The 24,147-nt window shown below is 35.0% G+C and overlaps 1 protein-coding gene and 1 non-coding gene across 5 annotated transcripts in view; both read right to left on the reverse strand.

The window, feature by feature from the left end:
* CTNNA3 (catenin alpha 3) overlaps positions 1-24,147 on the reverse strand; it is a 1,791,515-nt gene that overhangs the window by 677,860 nt on the left and 1,089,508 nt on the right. For all 4 annotated transcript variants that reach the window (XM_032252666.1, XM_032252665.1, XM_032252664.1 and 1 more), the window contains one exon: positions 16,791-16,883. In XM_032252666.1, the coding sequence (XP_032108557.1) occupies positions 16,791-16,883 (93 nt within the window). The remainder of the gene's footprint in view (positions 1-16,790; positions 16,884-24,147) is intronic.
* LOC116533060 lies at positions 10,789-10,890 on the reverse strand. The gene has a single exon (XR_004261064.1). It is a non-coding gene; the product is annotated as a small nucleolar RNA U13 (small nucleolar RNA).

Genomic DNA, 24,147 nt, shown 5'->3' on the forward strand with positions numbered 1-24,147 from the left:
TAATGACTATTGGTCTACATATAATAGACTTAGTGACATTTATGCTTAATTCTAATTACTTTTCAACATGAACTTTCCCAGATCATTGCCCCAACCAGCTTATCTATGCCAAGAAACCTGGAGTGAACTGCCAGTCCTAAACTTTTGGTTCAGTGTAGATATGAAGTTAGAATACTCTTCTCTTGGACAGAATGCAGAAAACCTCTCTAAATCTAAATTGGGTATAGGGGTCACTAGCATTGTCAGTTAGGATACATAAAATGAGAGTCCAGAGTCTTTCAGTTATAGAACTATAATTTGTAATCTTGACTGTAGTACAAGGAAGAGGATGAATGATTGCTTAGATTTGCATATGGTCTTTTGGTTAGAAAAGTTGTCATGACTGGGTATACAAAGTTCTTAGAACCTATGGTCATGGGTAATTTTCACATTAACCCTCAAGGCAAAACTCTGGGGAGAAATAGTCAGACGTTCTCCATTTGGTTAAACATCCTGCTACAAATGACATTTCATTTCAGCCTCACATTTAAAATGACATTTTAAAATAATGTTACATGCAAAATATTTTCCAGCAGTAACATTACCTTCTGAATTACCTAAAAGTGTCTTAAGTTTTAAAGCTTTAAAAAATATATGTTTATGTATTTAAGGTTAATCTAAAGTGTGAACCACCTAGAAGTCCAGGATATCTTATTTACTTTCTTATTAATGATCAGTGAGAGTTCATACTAATATTTAGCTCCACAAGCTTGAGTTCACTGTACAAAAACATACTTTAGAAAATGCTGCTAGAATTGCTTAAAAACCTAATGCACTACATAGATTCTGAAGACAAAAGGCAATATTGAAAAATTACCGATACTAACATCAGATAGGCCCAACAAAAAAAGAAAACCACAGACCAATTTATCTGACAAACAGTTGCAAAAATTTTCAACAAAATATTAGCAACATAATTCAACAATACACAAAAAAGATCATTCATTCACCATGATCAAGTAGGATTCATCGAAGGGATGAAAGAATCTTTCAACATACGCAAATGAAAAAATGTGATACATGATATCAACAGAATCAAGGACAAAAACCCTATGATCCTTTAACTAGATGCTAAAAAAGCATTTGATAAAATTCCATATCCTTTTATGATAAAAATCTTCAACAAATTTTGTATAGAAGAAACATACCTCAACACAATAAAGGCAATATATGACAAACCTAGAGCAATCAGTGAATGGGAAAACTGTAAGCCTTTTTCACTAAGATCTGGAACAAGTCTAGGATGGCAACTTCTGCCAATTTTATTCAACATAGTACTGGATGTTTTAGTCACAGCAACTAGGCAAAAGAAAGAAATAAAGGGCATCCAAACTAAAAAGGAAAGAAGTAAAATTATCTTTGTTTGTATATAGCATGATTTAATATTTAGAAAGGCCTTCTTTATCAAAAAAATTCTTAGAGTAGATCAACAAATTTAGTAAAGCTGCAGGATAGAAAACCAAAACACAAAACTTAATAGTGTGTCTGCAAACTTACAGTGATGAATTTGAAAAAAAAAAAAAAAAATCAAGAAAGCAGTAACATTTATAATAGCTGAAAATGTGTGTAACACATAGGAATCAATTTAATGAAGAAATGAAAGGTCTTTGCAAAGAAAACTGTAAAACACAAAATAAATTGAAGAGGACACAAAAAAATGGAAACATATTCTATGCTCATGGATTTGAAGAATTAATATTGTCAAAATGTGTCTATTATCTAAAGTGATCTACAGATTCAGTAGAATACTTATCAGATATTCTTTAATTACAAAAAAAAAATCCTAAACTATGTATGAACCCACAAAACACTGAATAGCTAAAGCAATCCTGAGCAAAAAATGCAAAGTTTGATATCACACTACATTGTTTTCAAAGCTATAGCATGGTGCTGGCATGAAAATAGACATATAAAACAATGGAACAAAATAGAGAATACAGAAGTAAATCCACATTATTACAGCCAACTGATTTTTGACAAGGGTGCCAAAAGCATACATCAGGGAAAGAAAGTCTCTTTAATAAATGGTGCTGAGAAAATTGGACATTCATATGCAGAAGAATGAAAGTAGATTCTATTCATCTTTTACCATATACAAAAATCAAATCAAAATGGATTAAAAATGTAAACATAAGATCTGAAACTATGAAGCTTCTAGAAGACAACATTGGGAAACACTATAGGACACTGGTCTGGGCAAAGATCTTTTTTAGGTAAGATCTCAAAAGCAAAGGTGAAAAAAGCAAAAACAGACCAATGGGATCATATCAAGTTAAAAAAGCTTCTGCACAGCAAATAAAACAATTAACAAAATAAAGAGACAAAATACAGAATGGTAGAAAATATTTGAAAATTATCCATCCAACAAGGGATTAATAACCAGAAATTATAAGGAACTCAAACAGCTAAAAACAAAGAACAAAAAGAAAAAAAAAATCCAATTAAAAATAGGCAATAATCCCCATGCTAACACCACCACCAGTGTGACTGCATGCATAGTTGCCAGTAGGGGCCCCTTGCTCCCCTGAGTCATGCTGCCTCCACCACTGTGGTGAGTGCCCACATGGAGGCAGGTAGGCAGAGACACATCAGCATCTCTGCTGCAGCCAATGAGCATGCACCCTGAAACACTGTGGCTGCCACTGCTGCTGGAAAACACAAATGAGGACAGATCCTGCTGCCACCACTGTATGAAATGCTTTGGCTGACACCAACCATCAGAGTTTAGTGATCAGCATTCTGGGAGTACATTGCCCCCCCTAGTGCAGTGGATTTCTAACCTCAAGGAGCCAAATAACACTGTCAGGGCACCATACCACTCCCCCAGAGTTAGACTACCCAGTACAGAAGCTGAGAGCTAAGTGTTGGCCCCCTAAAATCATTCAGAAACAACACCAGTTGGTAGAGTTCACTTTCTACCACAATTAAACACTCAGGGTCATCAAATAGAATAAAAGAAAAAAAAATCCAAAGGTCAACAATTTCAAAGACTGAAGAAACATTAGTCCATGAAGATGAGAAACAACTAACACAAGTACTTCAACAACTCAAAAAGCCAAAGTGCCTTTTGTCCTGAAAATGACTGCATCACCTCTCCAGCAGGGGTTTTGAACTGGGCTGAGATGGTGGAAATGACAGAAATAGAATTCAGAATATGAATAGGAACAAAGATCATTAAGATGCAGGAGTACACTGAAGCCTAATCTAACGAAGCTAAGAATCAGAATAAAACATTACAGAAGCTGACAGACAAAATAGCCAGTATAGAAAAGAATGTAAGCAACCCGATAGAGTTGAGAAACACACTACAGTAATTCCATCATGCCATCACAAGTATTAATTGCAGAATAGACCAAGTTGAGGCAAGAATCTCAGAGGTTGAAGACTGGCTTTCTGAAATAAGTCAGAAAAGAATAGAGAAAAAAGAATGAAAGGAATGAATAAAACCTAGGAGAGATATAAGATTGTATAAACGAACAAAATCTATGGCTCACTGGTATTCCTGAAAGAGAGAGAAAGAGTATAAACAACTTGGAAAACATATTTCAGGATATCATCCATGAGAAGTTCTCCAACCTAGCTAGAGAGGTTAACATTCAAATTGAGGAAATGCAAAGAATCCCAGTAAGATACTTCACAAGAAGATCACCACAAGATATATAATCATCAGATTCTTCAAAGTCAAAATGAACCAAAAAAATGTTAAAGGCTTCTAGAGAGAAAGGCCAGGTAACCTACAAAGGAAGCCCATCAGAATAACAGTGGACCTTTCAGCAGAAACCCTACAAGCTAGAACAGACAGGGGGTCAATATTCAACATTCTTCTAGAAAATAAATCTCAAGCCAGTTTCGTATCCAGCCAAACTAAGCTTCATAATTGAAGTAGAAATAAGATCCTTTTTTCACAAGCAAATACTGAAAGAATGTGTAACCACCAGACCTGCCTTACAAGATCTCCTGAAGGAAGCACTAAATATGGAAAGACTGTTACCAGTCACTGCAAAAACACACTTAAGTATACAGACCGGTGATGCTATAAAGCAACCACACAAGCAAGTCTATATGATAACCACCTAACATGATCACAGGATCGAATCCACACATACCAATACTAACCTTAAATATAAATGGGATAAATGCCCCAATTAAACACAGAGGGGCAAGCTGAATAAAGAACCAAGACCCATCTCACATGCAATGACACCCATAGGCTCAAAATAAAGGAATGGAGAAAAATTTACCAAACAAATGCAAAACAGAAAAAAAGGGTTTTTTTTTTCTGACAAGGGGGTAATCTGATATAAAGCAGACTTTAAACAAAAGATCAAAAAAGACAAAGAAGAAAATTATATAACAGTAAAGGGTTAAATTCAACAAGAAGATCTCACTATCCTAAATATACATGCTCTGAACACAGGAGCATTCAGGTTCATAAAGCAAGTTCTTGAGACCTTCAGAGTCTTAGACTCCCACAAAATAATAGTGGGAGACTTCAACACTCCACTGACAATATTAGATCACTGAGGCAGAAAAGTAACAAAGATTTTCAGGACCTGAACTCAGCACTGGATCAAATGGACCTGAGAGATCTACAGAAGTCTCCACCCAAAAGCAACAGAGAATAGATTCTTCTCATCACTACACAGCACATACTCTGAAATCAACCATATAATCAGATATAAAACACTCTTCAGCAAATGCAAAAGAAATGAAATCATAACAACCACTCTCCCAAACCATAGCACAATCAAATAGAAGTCAAACCTAAGAAAATGAATCAAAACTTTATAATTACATGAGGAAATTAATTATATGAATAACCTGCTCCCAAATGGCTTTTGGGTAAATGATGAAATTAAGGCAGAAATCAAGAAGTTATTTAAAATAAGGAGAACAAAGATATCATGTACCAGCATCTCTGGGACACAGCTAAGGCAGTATTAAGAGGGAAATGTATAGTACTAAATGCCTGCATCAAAAAGTTAGAAAGATCTCATGTTAAGGACCTAACATCACAATTAAAAGAAGCAGAAAACCAGCCACAAAGCTAGCAGAAGACAAGAAACAGCCCAAATCAGAGCTGAATTGAAGGAGACTGAGACACCAAAAAGCATTCAAAAGATCAACCCAGGAATCAGTTTTTTTGAAAAAAAATTAATAAATTAGACAGACTTCTAGCTAGACTGTTAAAGAAGAAAAGAACATCCAAATAAACATAATTCAAAATGACACAGGGCATATTACCGCTGACCCCACAGAAATACAAATAATCATCCGAATACTACAACCACTTATATGCACAAAAACTAGAAAATCTAGAAGATATAGATAAATTATTGGGCACAGACACCCTGCCAAGACAGAGCCAAGAAGGAATCGAATTCCTGAATAGACTAATCACGAGCTCTGAAATTGAATCGGTCATAAATAGCTTACCAACCAAAGAAAGTGCAGGACCAGATAAATTCACAACCTCATTCTACCAGATGTCCAAAGAAGAGCCAGTATCATTCCTACTGAAACTATTCCAAAATATTGAGGAGAATAGACTCCTTCTAACTCATTCTATGAGGCTACCATCATCTTGATACCAAAACCTGGCAGAGACACAACAATTAAAAAAAAGAAGAAGAAGAAAAGAAAGAAAGAAAGAAAGAAAAAACAACTTCAGGCTAATGTACTTGACGAATTTTGATGCAGAAATCCTCAACAAAATTCCTGCAAACTGAATCCAGCAGCACAACAGAAAGCAAATGCACCACAATCAAGTAGGCTTCATCCCTGGGATGCAAGGTTGATTCAACATACACAAATTAATAAATGTGATTCATCACATAAGCAAACTAAAGACAAAAATCACATGATTACCTCAATAGATGCAGAAAAGGCTTTCAGTAAAATTCAATACCAGTTTTATGTTAAACCCTCTCAGTAAACTGGGTATTGAAAAAACATACTTCAAAATAATAAGAGTCATCTATGACAAACCCGCAGTCAACATTAAACTGAATGGGCAAAAGCTAGAAGCACTTCTTTGAAAATTAGCACAAGATAAGGATGCTCTGTCTCACCATTGTGTATCCAGCATAGTAACAGAAGTCATGGCCAGAGCAATCAGGAAAGAGAAATAAATAAAGAGCATGCAAACAGGAAGAGAGAAAGTCAAATTACTCCTGTTTGCAGATGACATGATCCTATATCTAGAAAATCCCACAATCTCAGCTCAAAAACTTAAGCTCATGACTTCAGCAAACTCTCGGGATACAAAATCAATGTACAAAAATCATTATCATTCCTATATACCAACAACAGTCAAGCCAAGAGCCAAATGAGAAATGTAATCCCATCCACAATTGCCATATAAAGAATAAAATACCTGGGAATACAGGTAGTCAGGGAGGTAAAAGGTCTCTGCCAAGAGAATTAGAAAACACTGTTCAAAGAAATCAGTGATGATACAAACAAATGAAAAAACATCCCATGCTCATGAACATAGAGAATCAAAATCCTTAAAATGGCCATACTTCCCAAAGCAATTTATAGATTCAGTGCTTTTCCTATTAAACTATCAATGACATTCTTCACACAACTATAAAAAGAGATTTTAAAATTCATATGGAAACAAAAACGAGCCTCAATAGCCAAGACAATCCTATGTAAAAAGAGTAAAACTGGAGGCATCATGCTACCAGCTTCAAACTATACTATACAAAACAAAACAGCACATCAAACAATAAAACAGCACACCAAAATAAAAAAAGACATACAGACCAATGGAACAGAATACAGCATCCAGAAACAGGACTGCACACCTACAACCATCTGATCTTCAAAAAAGCTGACAAAAACAAGCAATGGGAAAAGGACTCCCTATTCAATAAATACTGCTGAGATAACTAGCTAGCCATATGCAGAAGTTTGAAATTAGACCCCTTCCTTACACCCTCTACAAAAATTAATTCAAAATAGATTAAACACTTAAATGTAAAACCCCCACCTATAAAAACCCTGGGAGTCAACCTAGGCAATACCATTTTGGACACAGAAATAGGCAAAGATTTCATGACAAAGATACTAAAAGCAATTACAACAAAGGAAAAAAAGACAATTGAGATCTAATTAAATAAGAGCTTCTGTACAATGAAAGAAACACTCAACAGAGTATAACAGACAACTTACACAACGGGAGAAAAAATTTGCAAACTATGCAACTGACAAAGGTCTATTATCTTTTTTTGTTGCTGTTATTCTTTTTTTTGAGACAGAGTCTCACTGTGTTGCCCAGGCTGGACTGCAGTGGTGCCATCTTGGCTCACTGTAACCTCCACCTCTCAGGTTCAAGTGATCCTCCCACCTCAGCCTCCAAAGAAGCTGAGACTATAGGTGTGTGCCACCACACTGGGCTTTTTTTTTTTTTTTTTTTGTACTTTTAGTAAATACGAAGTTTCACCATATTGAACAGGCTGGTTTCAAACTCCTGACCTCAAGCAATCTGCCCTCCTTGGCCTCCCAAAATGCTGGGATTACAGTTGTGAGCCACTGCACCCAGGTATATTATCTAGTATCTATAAGAAAGGTCTATTATCTAGTATCTATAAGAAACTTATGCAAGTTTACAAGAAAAAAAAATCAACCTCATAAAAAAGTGGGCAAGGGACATGAACAGACCCTTTTCTAAAGAAGACATACATGTGGCAAAAAATAAATAAATAAATTCAAAAACCTCAGCATCACCAATCATTAGAGAAATACAAATCAAAATCACAATCAGATGTTATCTCACATCAGTCAGAATGGTTAGTACTAAAAAGTCAAAAAATAAAAAATGCTAGCAAGGTTAGAGAAAAAGGAACAACTTCTACACTGTTGGTGAGAGTGTAAATTATTTCAACCATGTGGAAAACAGCATGGAAAATCCTCAAAGACCTAAATACAGAAATACCATTTGACCAAGCAATCCTAGTGCTGGGTATATATCGAAAGGAATATTCTTCATTCTATCATAAAGACACACATATGTCTATGTTCACTGCAGCATTATTCACCATAGCAAAGACAATCAATCAACCCCTATGTCCAACAATGGTAGGCTGGATAAAAAAAAATGTGGTACATATACACCATGGAATACTCTGCAGCCATATAAGGAATGAGATCATGTTCTTTGCAGTAACCTGGATGGAGCTGGATGCCATTATTCTTACCAAACTAACATGGAACAGAAAACCACATACTGCCTGTTCTTACTTATAAGTGGGAGCTAAATGATCAACACCAGTGGACACATAGAGAGAAACAACAGACACAGGGGCCTGCTGGAGGGTAGAGGCTGAGAGGAGGGAGAGGATTAGGGAAAATAACTAATGGCTACTAGGCTTAATATCTGGGTGACAAAATAAACTCCAGAAAGAGACTTCAGTTGTATCTTTAAATAGCTTTTAGTTCATGTGTGAAAATACTCAAGGGGCTGCAGTCCTGGAGCAAACACTTTAGGCCCCATGACATGACCTTACCTATATAACAAGCCTGCGCATGCACCCCTGAACTTAAAAGTTAACAAAAAGGCCAGATAGTAACTATTTCAGGTTAGATGAATGCTCTTTCCTTGTTGTATGAAAGCAACCCTAGGCAATACATAAAGGAACTCACATGACTGTGTTTCAACAACAGTTTATTTACACATGTTGGGGAAAAAAAATGGGCCAAAGACCTGAATAAACATTTCTCAAAAGAAGACATAAGAATGTTCAACATAACTAATCATCAAGGAAATTCTAATCAAACCACAATGAGACATTGTCTCAGTTCAGTTAGAATAGCTATTATTTAAAGGACAAAAAATAACACTAGCAGTGATGTGGAGAAAGGGGAATGCTTGTACACTATTGGTGGAAATATAAACTAGTACAGAAACTATGGAAAGCTGTATGCTCCCAGTAGGTGGTCCGTAAGTATTTGCTGAAAGAAGAGATTCTTAGAGTGGAAGAAAGTGGCTGACTGTGTAATTGGGACAGGTTACAGAGCAGTGATAGGAAGAATGCACAGACATTAATTTCCAGACTTAGCAACTTAGCTGCACTCAAGCACCATCTCCCCATATAGATTCCACACCATCACTGGAAAGGAACTGGTCCTAAACTTACATCTGAAATCAACCCTAGTCAGTCTTGAGGATATACTGTTCAATTATTACGAGCTTTTTAAAAATAAAATGACTTCCTTTAAGTCTTTTTACTTTATGACACAGCTGTTGGTTTTCAAAATCTTAAGAGCATTTTGTGCCATTCCCTGAAGTGAAAATAAATAAATTAGGCATATATTATAAAAGACGTGATATGGCTCTTACATGATTCTTTAAGAATATGGTCATTTTACATTGACTATCTAGGTCCTATATTGTTTAGTTACAAACAAAACATCCATCATCATCAACAGTATATGAAAGAAAGTATATTTGCTTCCCAAAGCTTGATACTTAGAAAATTAAGTGCTTTCAGTTCACAGGTATGACAGCTTCTCTATCAGAAAAACAAATAAAAACCCCATACAAATAAGCACATGGTTTTCCATTGCAAAGAAATACTCTAATGCCCTTACTGAAGTGTGCACTAAATACATCATAACTTAATCAGAACAAGTTGCAGTTTTTACAAAATGTCCTGTCTATGCAGAGAGAGATCATGCCAGTCACTTCACATGACTTGTACTTCAACAGACAAAGTGTCATACTGGTACTTTTTATCACTTTGATTAGAAATGGCAAGTTTCTATACTCCCAGAAAACAAAGAAAGAAGGGGAATAGTAATGGCTTCCAGCATTTACTTGACAATGAATATAAGCCGAAAAAGGTCACTGAGAAATAATCATACACTCAGCAAAAATGTATTGAGTACCTACTATGTGTCAAGCATTATTCCTATATCAATGGAACAAAATTCATCCTCATGGATTTTATAGCTTTCTATTTTAAAATATGAATACAAGCGACTTCCAGTGCATGTTCTACTCCAAATACTTTGTTCTTTCTATATTTCACATGCTTCCCTAGGGCAATCTTGACATTTTTCCCTACTTATCAACATACCCAATATACATCTGTTTTAGTAATTATAAATTTTCAACAACAACTTATAAAATTATTATCTCTTTATGCCCAACCACATCACTGAAAATAAATTAGGTTCCTCTAGAAGCTCTTTTAGCCCTGTCAGGTCACTGGATTTTGTGGTGAGAGCAACAGATAATATAACAAAGCTATACTAGATACTGGCTCAAACCAGTGATTGGAAAACTTGACTTATTTTAGAAGCACATATTTTAGACCACATTTCTCTCTTCTGATTTTGGAAAATCTAAGTACTTAGGAGGGTCTGCCTAATTGAGTGTGTGTTCACCACAGGGAAAATACCCTAGGTTTTCATCATGCTTTTTGTTAATTAATGAAACTTATTTACGGAAAAAACATTTAAGACCATCTGATTCCTCTCAATAATGAAATAATCTCTCCAATATTTTTGTTAAGGTATACACTATATTGCTTTTATTTAAACATTTACTTTGAATAACTGTGTAAAACAGTAAGGCAATAGCTCACTATGGGTTAAAACAACTTATTCTTTTTTCTGCATATATTTTAAACTACGGGGCTTGGACTCAGCATGATATTCAATGTGGATATCCCTGTGCCAAGTATATTGAAAATTTCCTTCTATTTCACAAGCTAAGTATCATAATCATTTTATTTTTCATGGCATACAAATAATGTGCTGGTGTCATAACAAGGTTTGAGGGAGGCATGTATCACGCATGAGCATGAAAATCCAATTATCACATTTATACTACCAAAAGATCAATTATTTCAAAGCTGTAAGTCAGTCCCCATACCATGCTATTGACTTACACAGTTAAGTCCCTAAATTAGTACTTTTAACTTTCTGGATTTTTCAGGCCACAAATATTTTTAAAAGAAAAAGGAGACACAGGAAAGAGAAGGAGCTCATGTAGGGTAGGTACATTTTTAGTGTTTTGTTAGTAAAATAAAAAATAATTTTATTTATTGATAAAATTTATTTTTTGCCAAAAAATAATGTAAACAACTATTATCTACTTTGTTATTTCGTAAATCAAACATTTCTGATAAATATCATGTAATAAATATAAAACCTCAGAATGAAAAGTTAAATAAATTTCACTCTATGAAAAAAAGCTAACTACACTGAGCTAATTTTGCTATAGACCATGAAAATGCTTTCATAGATCCAAGTTTTAAATTAATTGAACTAGTGAGCCAATGTCCCTCTCCACTCTTGACGCCCCATGTGCTTTTGATGTGCAATTATTTCACTATACACTCCTGCAATAGGTTGTATTTAAGCTAAGGCCCTGACTTAATATTTATCCTTATTTACTTTCAGCTTATGAGTTTTCAAACATTAGTTCATTCTGTGTATGTTTCACAGCTTTGTGCCTTGTACAAATATAAAATGTTTACTTTTCCAATATTCTTCCAGGTCACTTGTTCAAATGGAGCAAGGAGTAAGCCCTGTAGATGGCTTTATCCTTCATCTAGGTTGAGTATAACTGTTCACATACCTGTAGTACTCTAGCAATGCTGTCATCCGGATCACATTTCTCATTTTCATAAAATAGACAGATCCACTAGAGGATCTCAGGATTGGGTTTCAAAAGGCTTCTAGACCCACCTTTCACCCAAAGTTTGTTTGTACCCTCTATGAAATATCTTGGTCAAATAGTCACTCTCCTTGTGTTAAATGTCTATAGCATTGAAAAACTTCAAATCCTGTGTTCTCAATAAAGTCCAATTCCTGTCAGGATAGCTCTGTTAAAAAAAAAAAAATCTCTATCTTGAATTAAAATTTGCATTATTCTAACTTCTGCTCATAGGTTGTATTCTGCCCCTCGGGGCCCTTCAGAACAAGTCACTCACATCATAGTCCATTAAAGATACAGTAAGAGTGATTGTGTTTCTCCAGGTCTTACCTTTTCCTGGCTTAAAATTCCCTATTGCTTTTCTGAGATGTTCATATGACATAGTTTCAACTCATGTCACTATTTCAAATATCTCTGCTAAGTATGCTCCAAGTGATAAATCTTTTTTGAAGGATGATACCTATAACTGGGCAAAGTTTTACAGTTGTGGTCCTTTGCACACAGTAAGAACCAGAACAACTCAATTCACTGAAACCTAGGTGATTTTAATTGTATTTACAAATTGGAATTCGGGGCTATCCTATCAGCTCCTCCTGACCCAGGATTTACCTGATTCACTCTAACATCAATCTAGCCTATGAATTCATATACAATTCTCGGTCAGTATCTATATATAAAATAGACACTGTAAAGGTTTTTTTTTTTCTATTAGTTATAGCTCAAAGTAATTATAGTGTCATATTTTTTCATCTTATCAAAAATAAGACACATTGTGTTAAGAAAAGAAGCTGTTGCCAAAAGCCTCCTTGCCCACTATGAATATAGAATGATTTGTCATTCTAGTAATCCCCTTATTCATTTATATTCTGAAGAAATATTTATTGAACATCCAATATATATCTTATTTCTGCTAGGTACAAGGGATATTCATAGTGAATAAAGGAGATCAAATAATTGACTTCATGAACTTTCTGTGTGAGTGTATAATATAAATAATAAGGGTAAAAAATATAAAATATAACTTCAGGTTGTGATACAGGCTCTAAAATAAAGAAATATAGTAACATAATAAGTCATAGCTGGAGGAGTGATTTAGGAAGAAGGGAGATTGATCTCTGAGAAGATGATATTTAAGCTGAATCCTTGTAAACTGTACATAAAAGAAACTGTCTATATGACCATGTAGGAAAAGAACACTGGAGAATTACCAAGCACAAACTCCCCAGGTGGGAAGTGGGTTATTGTGTTCTAGAAACAGAAAAGGAACTATATAGAGATCTACTGAGTGAAAATATAATATTATGGGGTAAGGTTGGAAGTTAGGCAGTAGGAAAAGCATACAGGTCTGATTAAGCTAAAAAATAGTCTGCATTTCTGTAGTCCAAGATAGAGATGATGGTGTCATAGGCTAAGATGTTGACAAACAAGATGGAGAGAAGTATATAGATTTAAGATAGATTTTTTTGTGTGAAATGATAGGACTTGTTAATGGATTAGGCAGGAAAAACAACTATTAGAGATCATTAGAACATCAACTTCACAAAAGCAGGCATTTTTGTTTATTATTTGTTTTCTTTACTATTTTCTCTCCAGATGCACTCATAGTGCCTACCACATAGTAAATGTGAAAGAAAGAAAGAAAGGAAGAAAGAAAGAAAGAAAGGAAGGAAGGAAGGAAGGAAGGAAGGAAGGAAGGAAGGAAGGAAGGAAGGAAAAGAAAAGAAGAAAAGAAAAGAAAAAAAAAGAAAAGAAAAGAAAAGAAAGAAAAAACCTCCCAGGTTTTTCGCTAGAGCAACTAGGTGAATGGGTATGTCATTAACTAAACTAGGAACTGAAGGAGAATTGGAAGAAGATAAAGACAGAGAAATTAGACGTTTCATTTAGGCTAAGTTTTAGATGTTTTCTAGGTATCAAAGTAGAGATGCTAAAGGAAACATTAGGCATACATGAGTCTGGTTTTTAGGAGGGACATTTGGGCTGGAGAGAAAAATGTGGAAATCAACAGCTTATAGAAGATACTCAAAACCATGAGGTTTACTGAAATAAAAAAAAAAACAACTAAATAGTCTCTGAAGGACACATTTTTTAAAAGATCTGATTAGAGAGATATAGGAGTCCTCCATTCTCTGCAGAGCATACATCTCAAGACCAGTCAAGGGATGACTGAAACCTTAAATGGTACCAAACCCAGTTGCCATCAATAAGAATACACTTTCTGGTCATGTCTTCTACCCACAAATTTAATGCTTTTTCCATCTTATCACACGCCGTGCCCATAACTTTTGCAATTTGAGGTGTGACCGCAAAAACTAGCATGAATTTCTTTTTCCTTCTTTACAATTTCACAAATAGAGTATCCATTCTTACCATGGATTTTAGCAACCACAGTATGTTTTTTTTTTCCATTAATTTAGGTGCGCACTTTTACCTTTTCACTTACAGGAGAAGTGTATGGCTTTTCTTTGGCATATCTGAATTGCCAGAGTCACTACTCTTGTGCTATAGAACCACTATTAAGTAAAATACAAGTTACTTGAACATGAGTATTGCAACAGTTGATCAGATAACCGTGATGGCTGGTAAGTGAATAACAGGAAGGTGGCATTTACAGCACAAATATGCTGGACAAAGGGATGATTCACATGCTGGGTGGGATGGAAAGAGATGAAGCTTTGATCTCAATATGAGGTTTGACATGCAATTTAAAACATTTTTTCTGGAATTTTTCATTTAATATTTTTAGTCTACAGTTGAATGAGGGTAACTGAAACCACTGAAAGTGAAACTGGACAAGAAGTATTACTGTAGATAGAACATGTTTATTAATGGAAAGATTCAATATCTTAAAGGAGTCATTCTTTAAAATAATCTATAATTGTAATATTTCAAATCTAAATTCTAATGTTTTTTCATGATACTTGATAAGTTAATCTCAAAATTTCTATGAAAATAAAAAATGGCAGCTATAATTTAAAGAAAAAAAAACAGATGAGCTATTTTGCCTAAAAGATACCAGGACTTAGTGTAAAACCATACTTAAGACATTATGGTACTGTTGCAGGGATAGAGAAATAGACCAATGAACAGAATAGAAAGTCCAGAAACTTGTGTACTTTGAAATGTTTCACTTGTCTATCATCCTATCTTTACATGTGGAGCAAGGTAAAAATAATTATATATTGCCAAATATTATTATATATTTAATGTATTATATCATGTTGTACATGTGTGCATGTATTTAAGTTTATAAATATTTGTGAATATGTGTATACAAATATATATGAGACAATGGAAACACTTATATATCTGTGTGGGTGGTGTGTGAAACGGTGGTAGGATTTCATGGTAAATGAGAAAGGGTCAACTATTTAACATATGATGGTGGTCCAACTGTCAACATTATTAAATGAAATGATCTCTACCTCATGTTAGATTATAAAAATATATTTCAGAAGGAATAAATATCTGTATTTAAATAATGATACTTTAATCTTTTAACAACATAATAAGGGAAATATGTGACAAATCTGTTGGCAGAATCTCTTAACATGGCACAAAACCACAAACCAGGGCACTCAGTAAGTACTTCATAAATATTTCTTAAAATAATTAAAAGGTGAATCATATGTTTACATAAAAGTTCTTAAAATCTTCTGTGACTAAAAAATTATTGAAAAATTATTTTTAAAAACCTGCACAACAGAGATATTTTTAACCAATGTAACAAATCAACTACAAAAAAAGACAACCAAACTAAAATTGGAAAATTGGAAAAGGATGTAAACAAGTCACAGAATTAGAAAGCCAAATAGTCAATAAATTTTTGCAAAAAGAATGTTCTCACTAGGAATCAGAAAATTACACATTAAAACCGATGAGAGATACTTAATACTCTTCAGATTAAAAAGGCATTTTAAAAAGTGATAACCTTGAGCAATATTCAAAATGTGCAGAGATGAGAACACATATAGAGTGTTGATGGGAGTACATTTCATTCAACAACTTTAGAGACCTCGTAGCAGATCTGTTCCCTCTGCAGTTTCATAGAAAATTGACATCTGTTGGGGGATCTCAGCTGCACGTCCTATAGATCCCACTTTTCCAGCCTGCTCTTACTTGTTAATCAACATTAAGTCCAAAGAAGCAGTTTCCCTCACAGTTTCCTCAATATTCTTAGAGATGAAATGGTCAGCAAGGCAAATCAAGACTTTAACGTATGCTTTACTTTTTGTAGAATGAGAATCTCAGCAGGTGTCCAGAGACTTAAAGCCCCTAATTTTTGTTATATTTCTCATCCTTATAATATTTGTGGTATTTATTAGAAAGTGTACATATTATATCCTGCTTCTTCTCAGACAAGAGTGTTTAAGATTGCCATATGTGTATCTTGATTCATGGCTTCAAAACAATTTGTCATGTAGAAATAATTCCCTAAAAGTATGTTGCTCTTCAGATTTTAAGAAACACCTGAATTGTTGACAAGAAAATACTTCTTATTTTTAAACCCATACCTTCTTTGATAAAAGAAAAAGAGTCAATCCTTTCAAACCATTCGAAATATCAAAATAATCACTAAAAATAAATCAAATCATTTGGACAAAGCACCATTGCCTCAGGAGATTCCAATATGGCCACTTAAGGAATGTCAGTCTTTTTCTCTACTCCCTTTTTAAGAATCACCTTAGGATAATTCAGTCCTCCATGCTCCAAATAAACATTTTGGCTGGGCACGGTGGCTCACGCCTGTAATCCTAGCACTTTGGGAGGCTGAGACGGGAGGATCACTTGAGGTCAGGGGTTTGAGACCAGCCTGGCCAACATGGTGAAATCCTGAAACCCTGTCTTCACTAAAAATACAAAAATTATCTGGGCATGGTGGTGCATGCCTGTAATCCCAGCTACTTGGGAGGTGGAGGTTGCAGTGAGCCAAGATCATGCCACTACACCCCGGCCTGGGTGACAAAGTGAGACTTGGTCTCATAAAAAAAAAAAAAAAAAAAAAGTATATTTTCATATGCATAAAAGCATTAGGAATTACATATAATTTTACAAACAAAAGACAGTAACTTAGTTATCATACCTGTGGACATAAGGTTTCCAAATGACTGGCTGCAATTTTGACAATTTTAATTCCATCTTCATTTGTCGACATGGAACAAGCAAGATTTGCCACCTTAAATATAATCCAAAATAATGGAAATTATTTTATATTCTCAAAGAAATGCAGAAACATTTTTACTGAACAAGAACATGTATACATTCATTGAGAAACTCAGTGACAAGTAACATTCTTGAAAACATCACTGGTATCTATTTTCTGAAAGAATTCAGAGAATCTAGTAAAGCAAATAACAATAAAAGGACTCAGATAATTGTTTACTATGAAAAGGAGAGACTAGCGAGTCAATCAGTAAACCCTATACAGTCTCTTGGTATCAACATCTAACCCATAAGAAGTATGAGACTGGGAAAAAACGTTTATGGATTGAATGCTAAAAGATTTTTGGAATCTCATAAGATTGTGATTTAAATTTGTAATTGGTTTATTATTTCCCAGAAGTCTATTACTCATATTTAAGTTGCATTAAGTATGACTGTATCTTCATACATGTTTTGTTTGCATCAAATACACTACAAAGCTGAACAAATACAAGATAATTAACTTCTTTTTCCTGTTCTTTTCTTTCTACTATAACTTCAGGGATACCGTTTGACATTCCAGTAGTGCATTTGATTCGAGCATTATTGACACCCAAATTTATATTATTGCTTTTGAAATTTACATTTTCTTCCAACAAAATGAGTGCTCTTTTAATTACCATTATGTCCATGACCTAACTCCAAGATTTACAGATATTTTCTTTAGACCATGAAAGAGCCATGATAAAGAGTGTGAGATGATTTTCTCTTCCTCTGAACCTCACTCTTGTTCAACATTCTTCTTACTAGCACAGTAAGGTTTATGGACAGAAGCAGTGTTTTCTCTGATCTGCAAAATGTATCACTGTCTTTATCACTGCAAGGAGATACTTTATCTAACAGTAATTTTTCTAACTTTAAAAATATCTCTGTCAGTTGTTTTATACTTTAACACATTGCAGTTTTTCCTGCTAAGATCTAAAATACATCCAGTTGTGGAGAAACCACACATTAGCCACATGCAGTGGAAATAAACAACATATGACTTTGAATCACTATTTTAAGAGTACCACAAAATGTTATTTAAACTGATTTATAGTCTTTGCTTTTTATATAACATTACTTTTAACATGCCAATAGTGAAATAACTCCTTGGTTTTCATTCACATATAATGAAATAACAGGCATATATTATTTAACTGTTGAAGGGCATTGTTCGCTTTATTAATGTACATGGGGATGACTTACTTGAAAAGGTCTTTTATTGGCTTGAAGGTCACAATGCCTTAACTTTCATATCTGACACATAATTAGCACATTTGTGAGTTATTTGAAAAGGGCAACAGTCTCTGTGCCCCTTTCTACTCCCCAAACCCCAGTCACTAAAAGTGAAACTTGACAGTCTAATTGCTTTAATATGTATCATATTAATTCACACTGCATTTGCAAAAAATATTGTCTGTAAATTTGAGCACTGCTTGTTTAAAGTAAAAAAAAAAAAAAAAAAAAAAAAAACTGAAACTAAAACTCCTTGGCTCAATGTGGTCAAATTAGAATGCTGGTTAACCCAAAGCGTAGAAATTACAGAAAACTGCCCCTATATAGATACTCTTTTATTTTACTTATTTTTAATGTATCCTCATTTTCTTCTTTTTCCTTTTGAAAATATACATTCTTCTTCTGGATATTTATTGGCCACCAGGCTTATTAAAAGCGGATTAAGTAACTCACATGGTATGGATATTATGTTAAATACAATGTGTGTCTATATTAGCAGAATTAATGTTATGCAACTCTGTAATGAAAACACAGCTGAACTTTGTGTTTTCTACTCAAAGTTTTCTGCTCATTCATCATACTAACACTCTTTTTGTCTTCATTTATTCTATGCCTATACATATCTGAACTTCTCCTTATTAGAACTGATCCGTCAAAGTTTCTAGGTAGTAGAGCACTATTTCAAAGCATGTGGAGTTTTAGTGCTATTTTGTACAAACAAGGTTGAATTTATAAGATAGTATCTTTGGCAAAACAGTAAAGTGTTAGAAGTAAAATATCTTTACATTTCAAATTTGAATGATTTTGTGATATATTTTCTAAAGTCACATCAATGTGTGAATGAAAGTCAAATGTCCTCTAATGATGATTCTTCCTAAATTCTGTGTGGCTCTTCTGTCAGGTATGTTCCCAAGAACAGTAGAAATATAATTCCCTACTGGTCAAAGAATATAGTCTGCAAATAAGATATTTTGTATATATAGTTTGAGATACTTGGACATTTTATATCCTTTGTGTGTCTGGGCAAAGCTTTATTACTATTCACAAGATCTCTGTAGAATGTTTTTGCTCACTAAGGGAAATGAGTATATCTCGAGGTTTTTGGAGACAAACAGATCTGGGTTTGAACCCAATTCCCACAATTAATAAACTTCTGATCGTGAGCAAGATATTAGATTATTTGACCTTGTTTTGTCACCTTTAAAATGTGTATAATAATGACCACCTCACTGAGATGCTTGAGGATTAAGTGAGAATGTGTGGGGAGGGGGGGTCTGATACCTGGTGGACCTCACCATGTATGAATTTCCTTCCATTCAATCTGTTTCTCAACTAATGGGGAAAAAAAAAGGGAAAAAATAAATTTAATTCTCTCAGATATTTTGGAGAATTAAAGCCTTAGGAGCCTAAAGAAATTGAATAATATGCCTGACCCAAGAGCCACAAATTCAAATGCTTTCAAGAGCCATGCAGGGGATACAGACATTGAGTCTAGATTGAACTCAGTGGTGGGGTGGGGTGGTGGGTCCCTAAGCAAAATGATTGTGTATGTCCTACTGAAAGGCATTCATTAAAACAACACACATGCAAGGAAAAGCTCAGTATCTTCGTCAAACTAACAGTCTGTTGGCTTACTTTAGTTCACAGGTCACCACTTTGTGACCTCTAACCCCACTCTCAAATCCTGTATCGTATAAATAAGAAAACAAAATTAAGCAGGGGGATGAAACACAAACCAATCAATGACAGGGGGACTATTAACTAAAAATATGTGTGAGCCCTTTAAGCTACACCGAAACAAAGTCTTGGCAAGCATTCTTGCATTGAAATGACTGACCAGATTTTGTACTGATACTATGCTACAGCCTTAACCAAGTCTACAAAAAGCAGAATCTAAATAATCCTGAATAAATGGGACGAATGGTAGTTAAATTCACAAATGTATTGAAAAGAAAAACCTGGGACAAAATGTTCTTTCATTTTTACAAAAGATTAAATTACATCCTTAAAATAATTACTAATATTGTGATAACTTCAAAACAAACAAGAAGTCTTCACACAGGGATATGTGCCTTGTTATGAGAGGAGAGTGAAGTTTTCCACTAGCATTTCTCTCTTGCAGCTCTTCCCTTCTTGCCATTCCTCTGACCTCTAAAATCTATGGTACATTCTAGGCCCTTTAAACATGGCAGACCCTACTGCCCTATTTGGCCTATAAAAACCACTGAAGATGAAAACGCCTGGCCAGACAGTTCCTCACCTGAGCAATCCTGTTGATGTCTGTTCCCTACTTTCTGGCTCCTATGTCAAGTTGGATTGATTGATTGATTGACTGATTTAGAGACAGAGTCTCACTCTGTCACCCAGGTTGGAGTGCAGTGGTGTGATCTCGGCTCACTGCAACCTCCACCTCCTGGGCTCAAACAATCCTGCCACCACAGTCCCTCAAGCAGCTGGGACTACAGGTGCACACCACCACACCTGGCTGATTTTTGTATTTTTTGTAGAGACTGGGTTTTGCCATGTTGGCTAGGCTGGTCTCGAACTCCTGAGCTTAAGTGATCCACCTGCCTCGGCCTCCCAAAGTGCTAGGATTACAGGCATGAGCCACTGCACTGGCCCCTACTTCAAGTTCTGTATACTAATTAGTGTGTTTCTTTCATGCTTTTCATTTGCTAGACTTTGAGTCTTTTCTTTCACTCAGCAGAGAACATAGTATCTTTCACTTCCTAACTTGTGGTTTCAGGTGAGAAATTCCCTGCAGTGGAGCCTGGCCTTGTAGAACCCTGACACCTAGCCTAGTTCTCCCCCTCACTTTGTGTCAAGGTCAGGAGGATGACCATGCTTGACACAAAAGAATGACTCACCAGGGTAGAGCCAGAGACAGCAATAAAACAGATATTTTGAGATGGGGAATTTTCCCGATGACCCTTAAAAAAAATCGACCATACTATAGGTTAAGTCTGCTTTTCATCTTTATTTTGTTCTAATCTGGTAAAGATATTGGATTTTAAAGATATTGAATATCAGAGCAATGTATGTTTTAACATTCCAGTATTAAATTTTATCTGAAATCTCAGAAGCACTGGTAGTGTTCTCAGTCATCTTAGACAAATGAAATGGAATCATTGTTAGGAGTGAGTACACTATTTGGACAGCTGCTCATCAAACATCATTCAGTCTGTCACTAAGAAGTTCCTACACAGGTATTTACCTGTAATATAATCTCTCTAGAACACAAAGCAAACCTTGATGTTTGCTGAGATTTTCATTGTCACACATTCATTGTTTATATATCGTTCACACAGTTAATTGTAATATCATGTCACCACGTGTCCTAGCTCTCAAGAGGCGAGAAAGGTCACTGTCGCATTTTCATGCAGTTTCTCATCTGGCAGTTGGTCATGCAACTCTTGTGTAAACACTTCCAGAGACAGAGACTTTCCTGTCTTGCAGGGCAGTCTATTCCCATTGCAGGATAGCCCAAAGTTACGCAAGTTATGAAATTCTTCTTTATAACAAGATTAACTATTTCTCTCAACAACTTTCTCCATGTTGTTCTAGAATCCAGAATGGCAAATATCTTCAATAATGGAAATAAATCTGGGCCTACAGAAAGTCGAAATTAATAGTCCTCAATTTGTGGGATAAGAGAGATGCTAAGAATAATGGAATCACCAATAAATAGCTATTAAAAACAAAAGTCCAATTCCCTCCTGTCAAGACATTCTGATATACTAAGTGTGTATATGCATGGAAGTCAGAGGTGTAAGGGGTGTGTAATTAGATTTCTTTAAAGTTCTACCAGGTGATTCTGATATACCACCTCCCCCGTCCCCAACACACACATATACAACACACACACGACAACATACAGATACATACTAGGATTTTAGTTAATTTTTATTTGTTTGAATAGACACTCTTGCCTGAAGATAAATGTAATGAGGTGAAATTCTAAAAAAGAATGATCTGAATATTTAAGGGATAGCCTAGGAAGTTAAATAGAAAGCTTTACAAATTAGAGGCAAGAAATAACGCCTTAAACTTTTACTTGAGAAATAGAGAAAAGGTTAAAAATCAAATAAGAAAATCAAATGTAGGGGATATTTCTGGCCTTTCATCCAAGGTCCATTCCTCCTTTTGGTAATAACACTGATTTCCCTTGGAGAACAGCTCTTTCTCTAACCTAGCGGTGTAAAGTCTTGGTACCACTGTCAATCAAGGGTCCTGGTCCTCCCCTAGGTCTAGCTTGGGCACTACTGCCACCTACAGCCCTGGATCACTCTTTGTTCTGTTGAATCTTCGCCTTCTTCTTTCATTTTGATTTATGAACATTACCTTATGTCTTTCAATAAAGTCTATATTTTCTTTTTAAGTAAGCCAAATTCATTTTCTTTTGCATGCAACAAGAGAACCACAATTCTTAGTAAGTACTGGGCTCGAAACCTAGACCCCAAGAATGTACTAATCTCAGACAGTTACTTTCAGCAAGCTGAAAGCCGGTAATGTAGAAACAAAATTATTTCTGTAAAAGGCAACTTCTCATTAAATGCCAGGCTCTGCCTTTAGTCAACCTGAATGTCCTAGTATCAGGGATAAACGCAAGGAATGAGACAGTCATTTGAGTTCCTGCACATATAGATAAGTGTCTTCTTTGACGATCTAATTCTTCAATGTCTACCAGAAAATGTTACATGTCAGGTACAAGAGAATATCTAATCCTTGAATAATTTATCATTTTTGAGTTTATATTTCAGCAAGCTGTTCATTCTGTTTGAAAACCACCCCTCACATACTCTTTCAAAATCATACCTATACTTCAAAGTCTGGATCAAATATTGCCTCTTCCACAAACTCTTTTCAGATGCCCAGGATCCATATTTTCATCTTCCTGCACTCAAATGTTATAGCAAATTCTCATTCACCCTAAGCTCACTTATGTATCTATCAGACGGTGAGCTGCTTGAGGGTAAAGACGAAGATATATTTCTTTTTGAAAATATCTTCCCATCAAGTGAAATACCCTGAAAATAGTATTTTGTCTGTGCAAATAAAAATAATGTATTGCTATCTGGAACTAAATCATCATAAATTATGGTCTATTGTGTCTGAAATTGACACATTTGGTAAGTTGTATTTTTTAATGTCCTGTGTACAACCTAATTTGTTCATTGGAAGCTGTGTCCTTTCTTCCACTCCTTCCTAATAAAAATGTTCCTAATTCTCTACCATATGAATATAGAGGTAAGAATTATTACTTTAGGTTATGAGGGGAAACACCTGAGAAAATAAACTTCTTAGGTTATTAAACTTAATTGCCCTGAGTGGATTTCAGTTTGACTGTGTATATTCATTGGAAACATCAAGATTTGACAAATATGTAGCAAAAATAAACAGAGAAAAACTTTGAATATGAGTGTGGAAATAATCTAGCTGAAATGGGTTCTTTATTATTAACTTGGTATTGGGAAAGGAGACTTGGGTTTCTTTCAGAATTTGGAAATGAATGTCAGTTCAGAAAAGCTTGTGAAGGAGCATGAAGGAGGAAAAAATGGTATCTATGCCCCTGGGACACAGTAAGTACCAAAACTTACAAAGTCACTAGCCAAATCACTGATAGATGGAACACTAGAAGTTCTTTAGGCTAGTGGGAGATAGCAAGAGCTGGGCTAGACACTTGTTTGAGTCACCACTGAGATACATAAGAAGACATAACCTATATACAGTTAGATCTATAATTAAGAGGGGGTCTACAGTAGAGAGATTAATATTATTAATGGTAATTAGGATTATGTGAGGAGAAAATGTTATTAGACGGTATCTAAGATATTAACATTTATTAGGCAGAAACATAAGGTTACTCCTTCAGTGAGTCTTAGAAAAAATGGCCAGAGATAGGAAAGGTTACCCAGAGTACTGTGATGTCATAAAGCCCAGGATAAGAAAAGGTTTCACGAAGATGGTATTGATGCTGAGAGTTCAGTAAGTTATTCTTGAAAATATCCAATTCAGCCACA

The sequence above is a fragment of the Sapajus apella genome, unplaced genomic scaffold (genome assembly GCF_009761245.1).
Source record: "Sapajus apella isolate SASKATOON/1434 unplaced genomic scaffold, GSC_monkey_1.0 scaffold78, whole genome shotgun sequence".
Classification (NCBI taxonomy): Eukaryota; Metazoa; Chordata; class Mammalia; order Primates; family Cebidae; genus Sapajus; species Sapajus apella.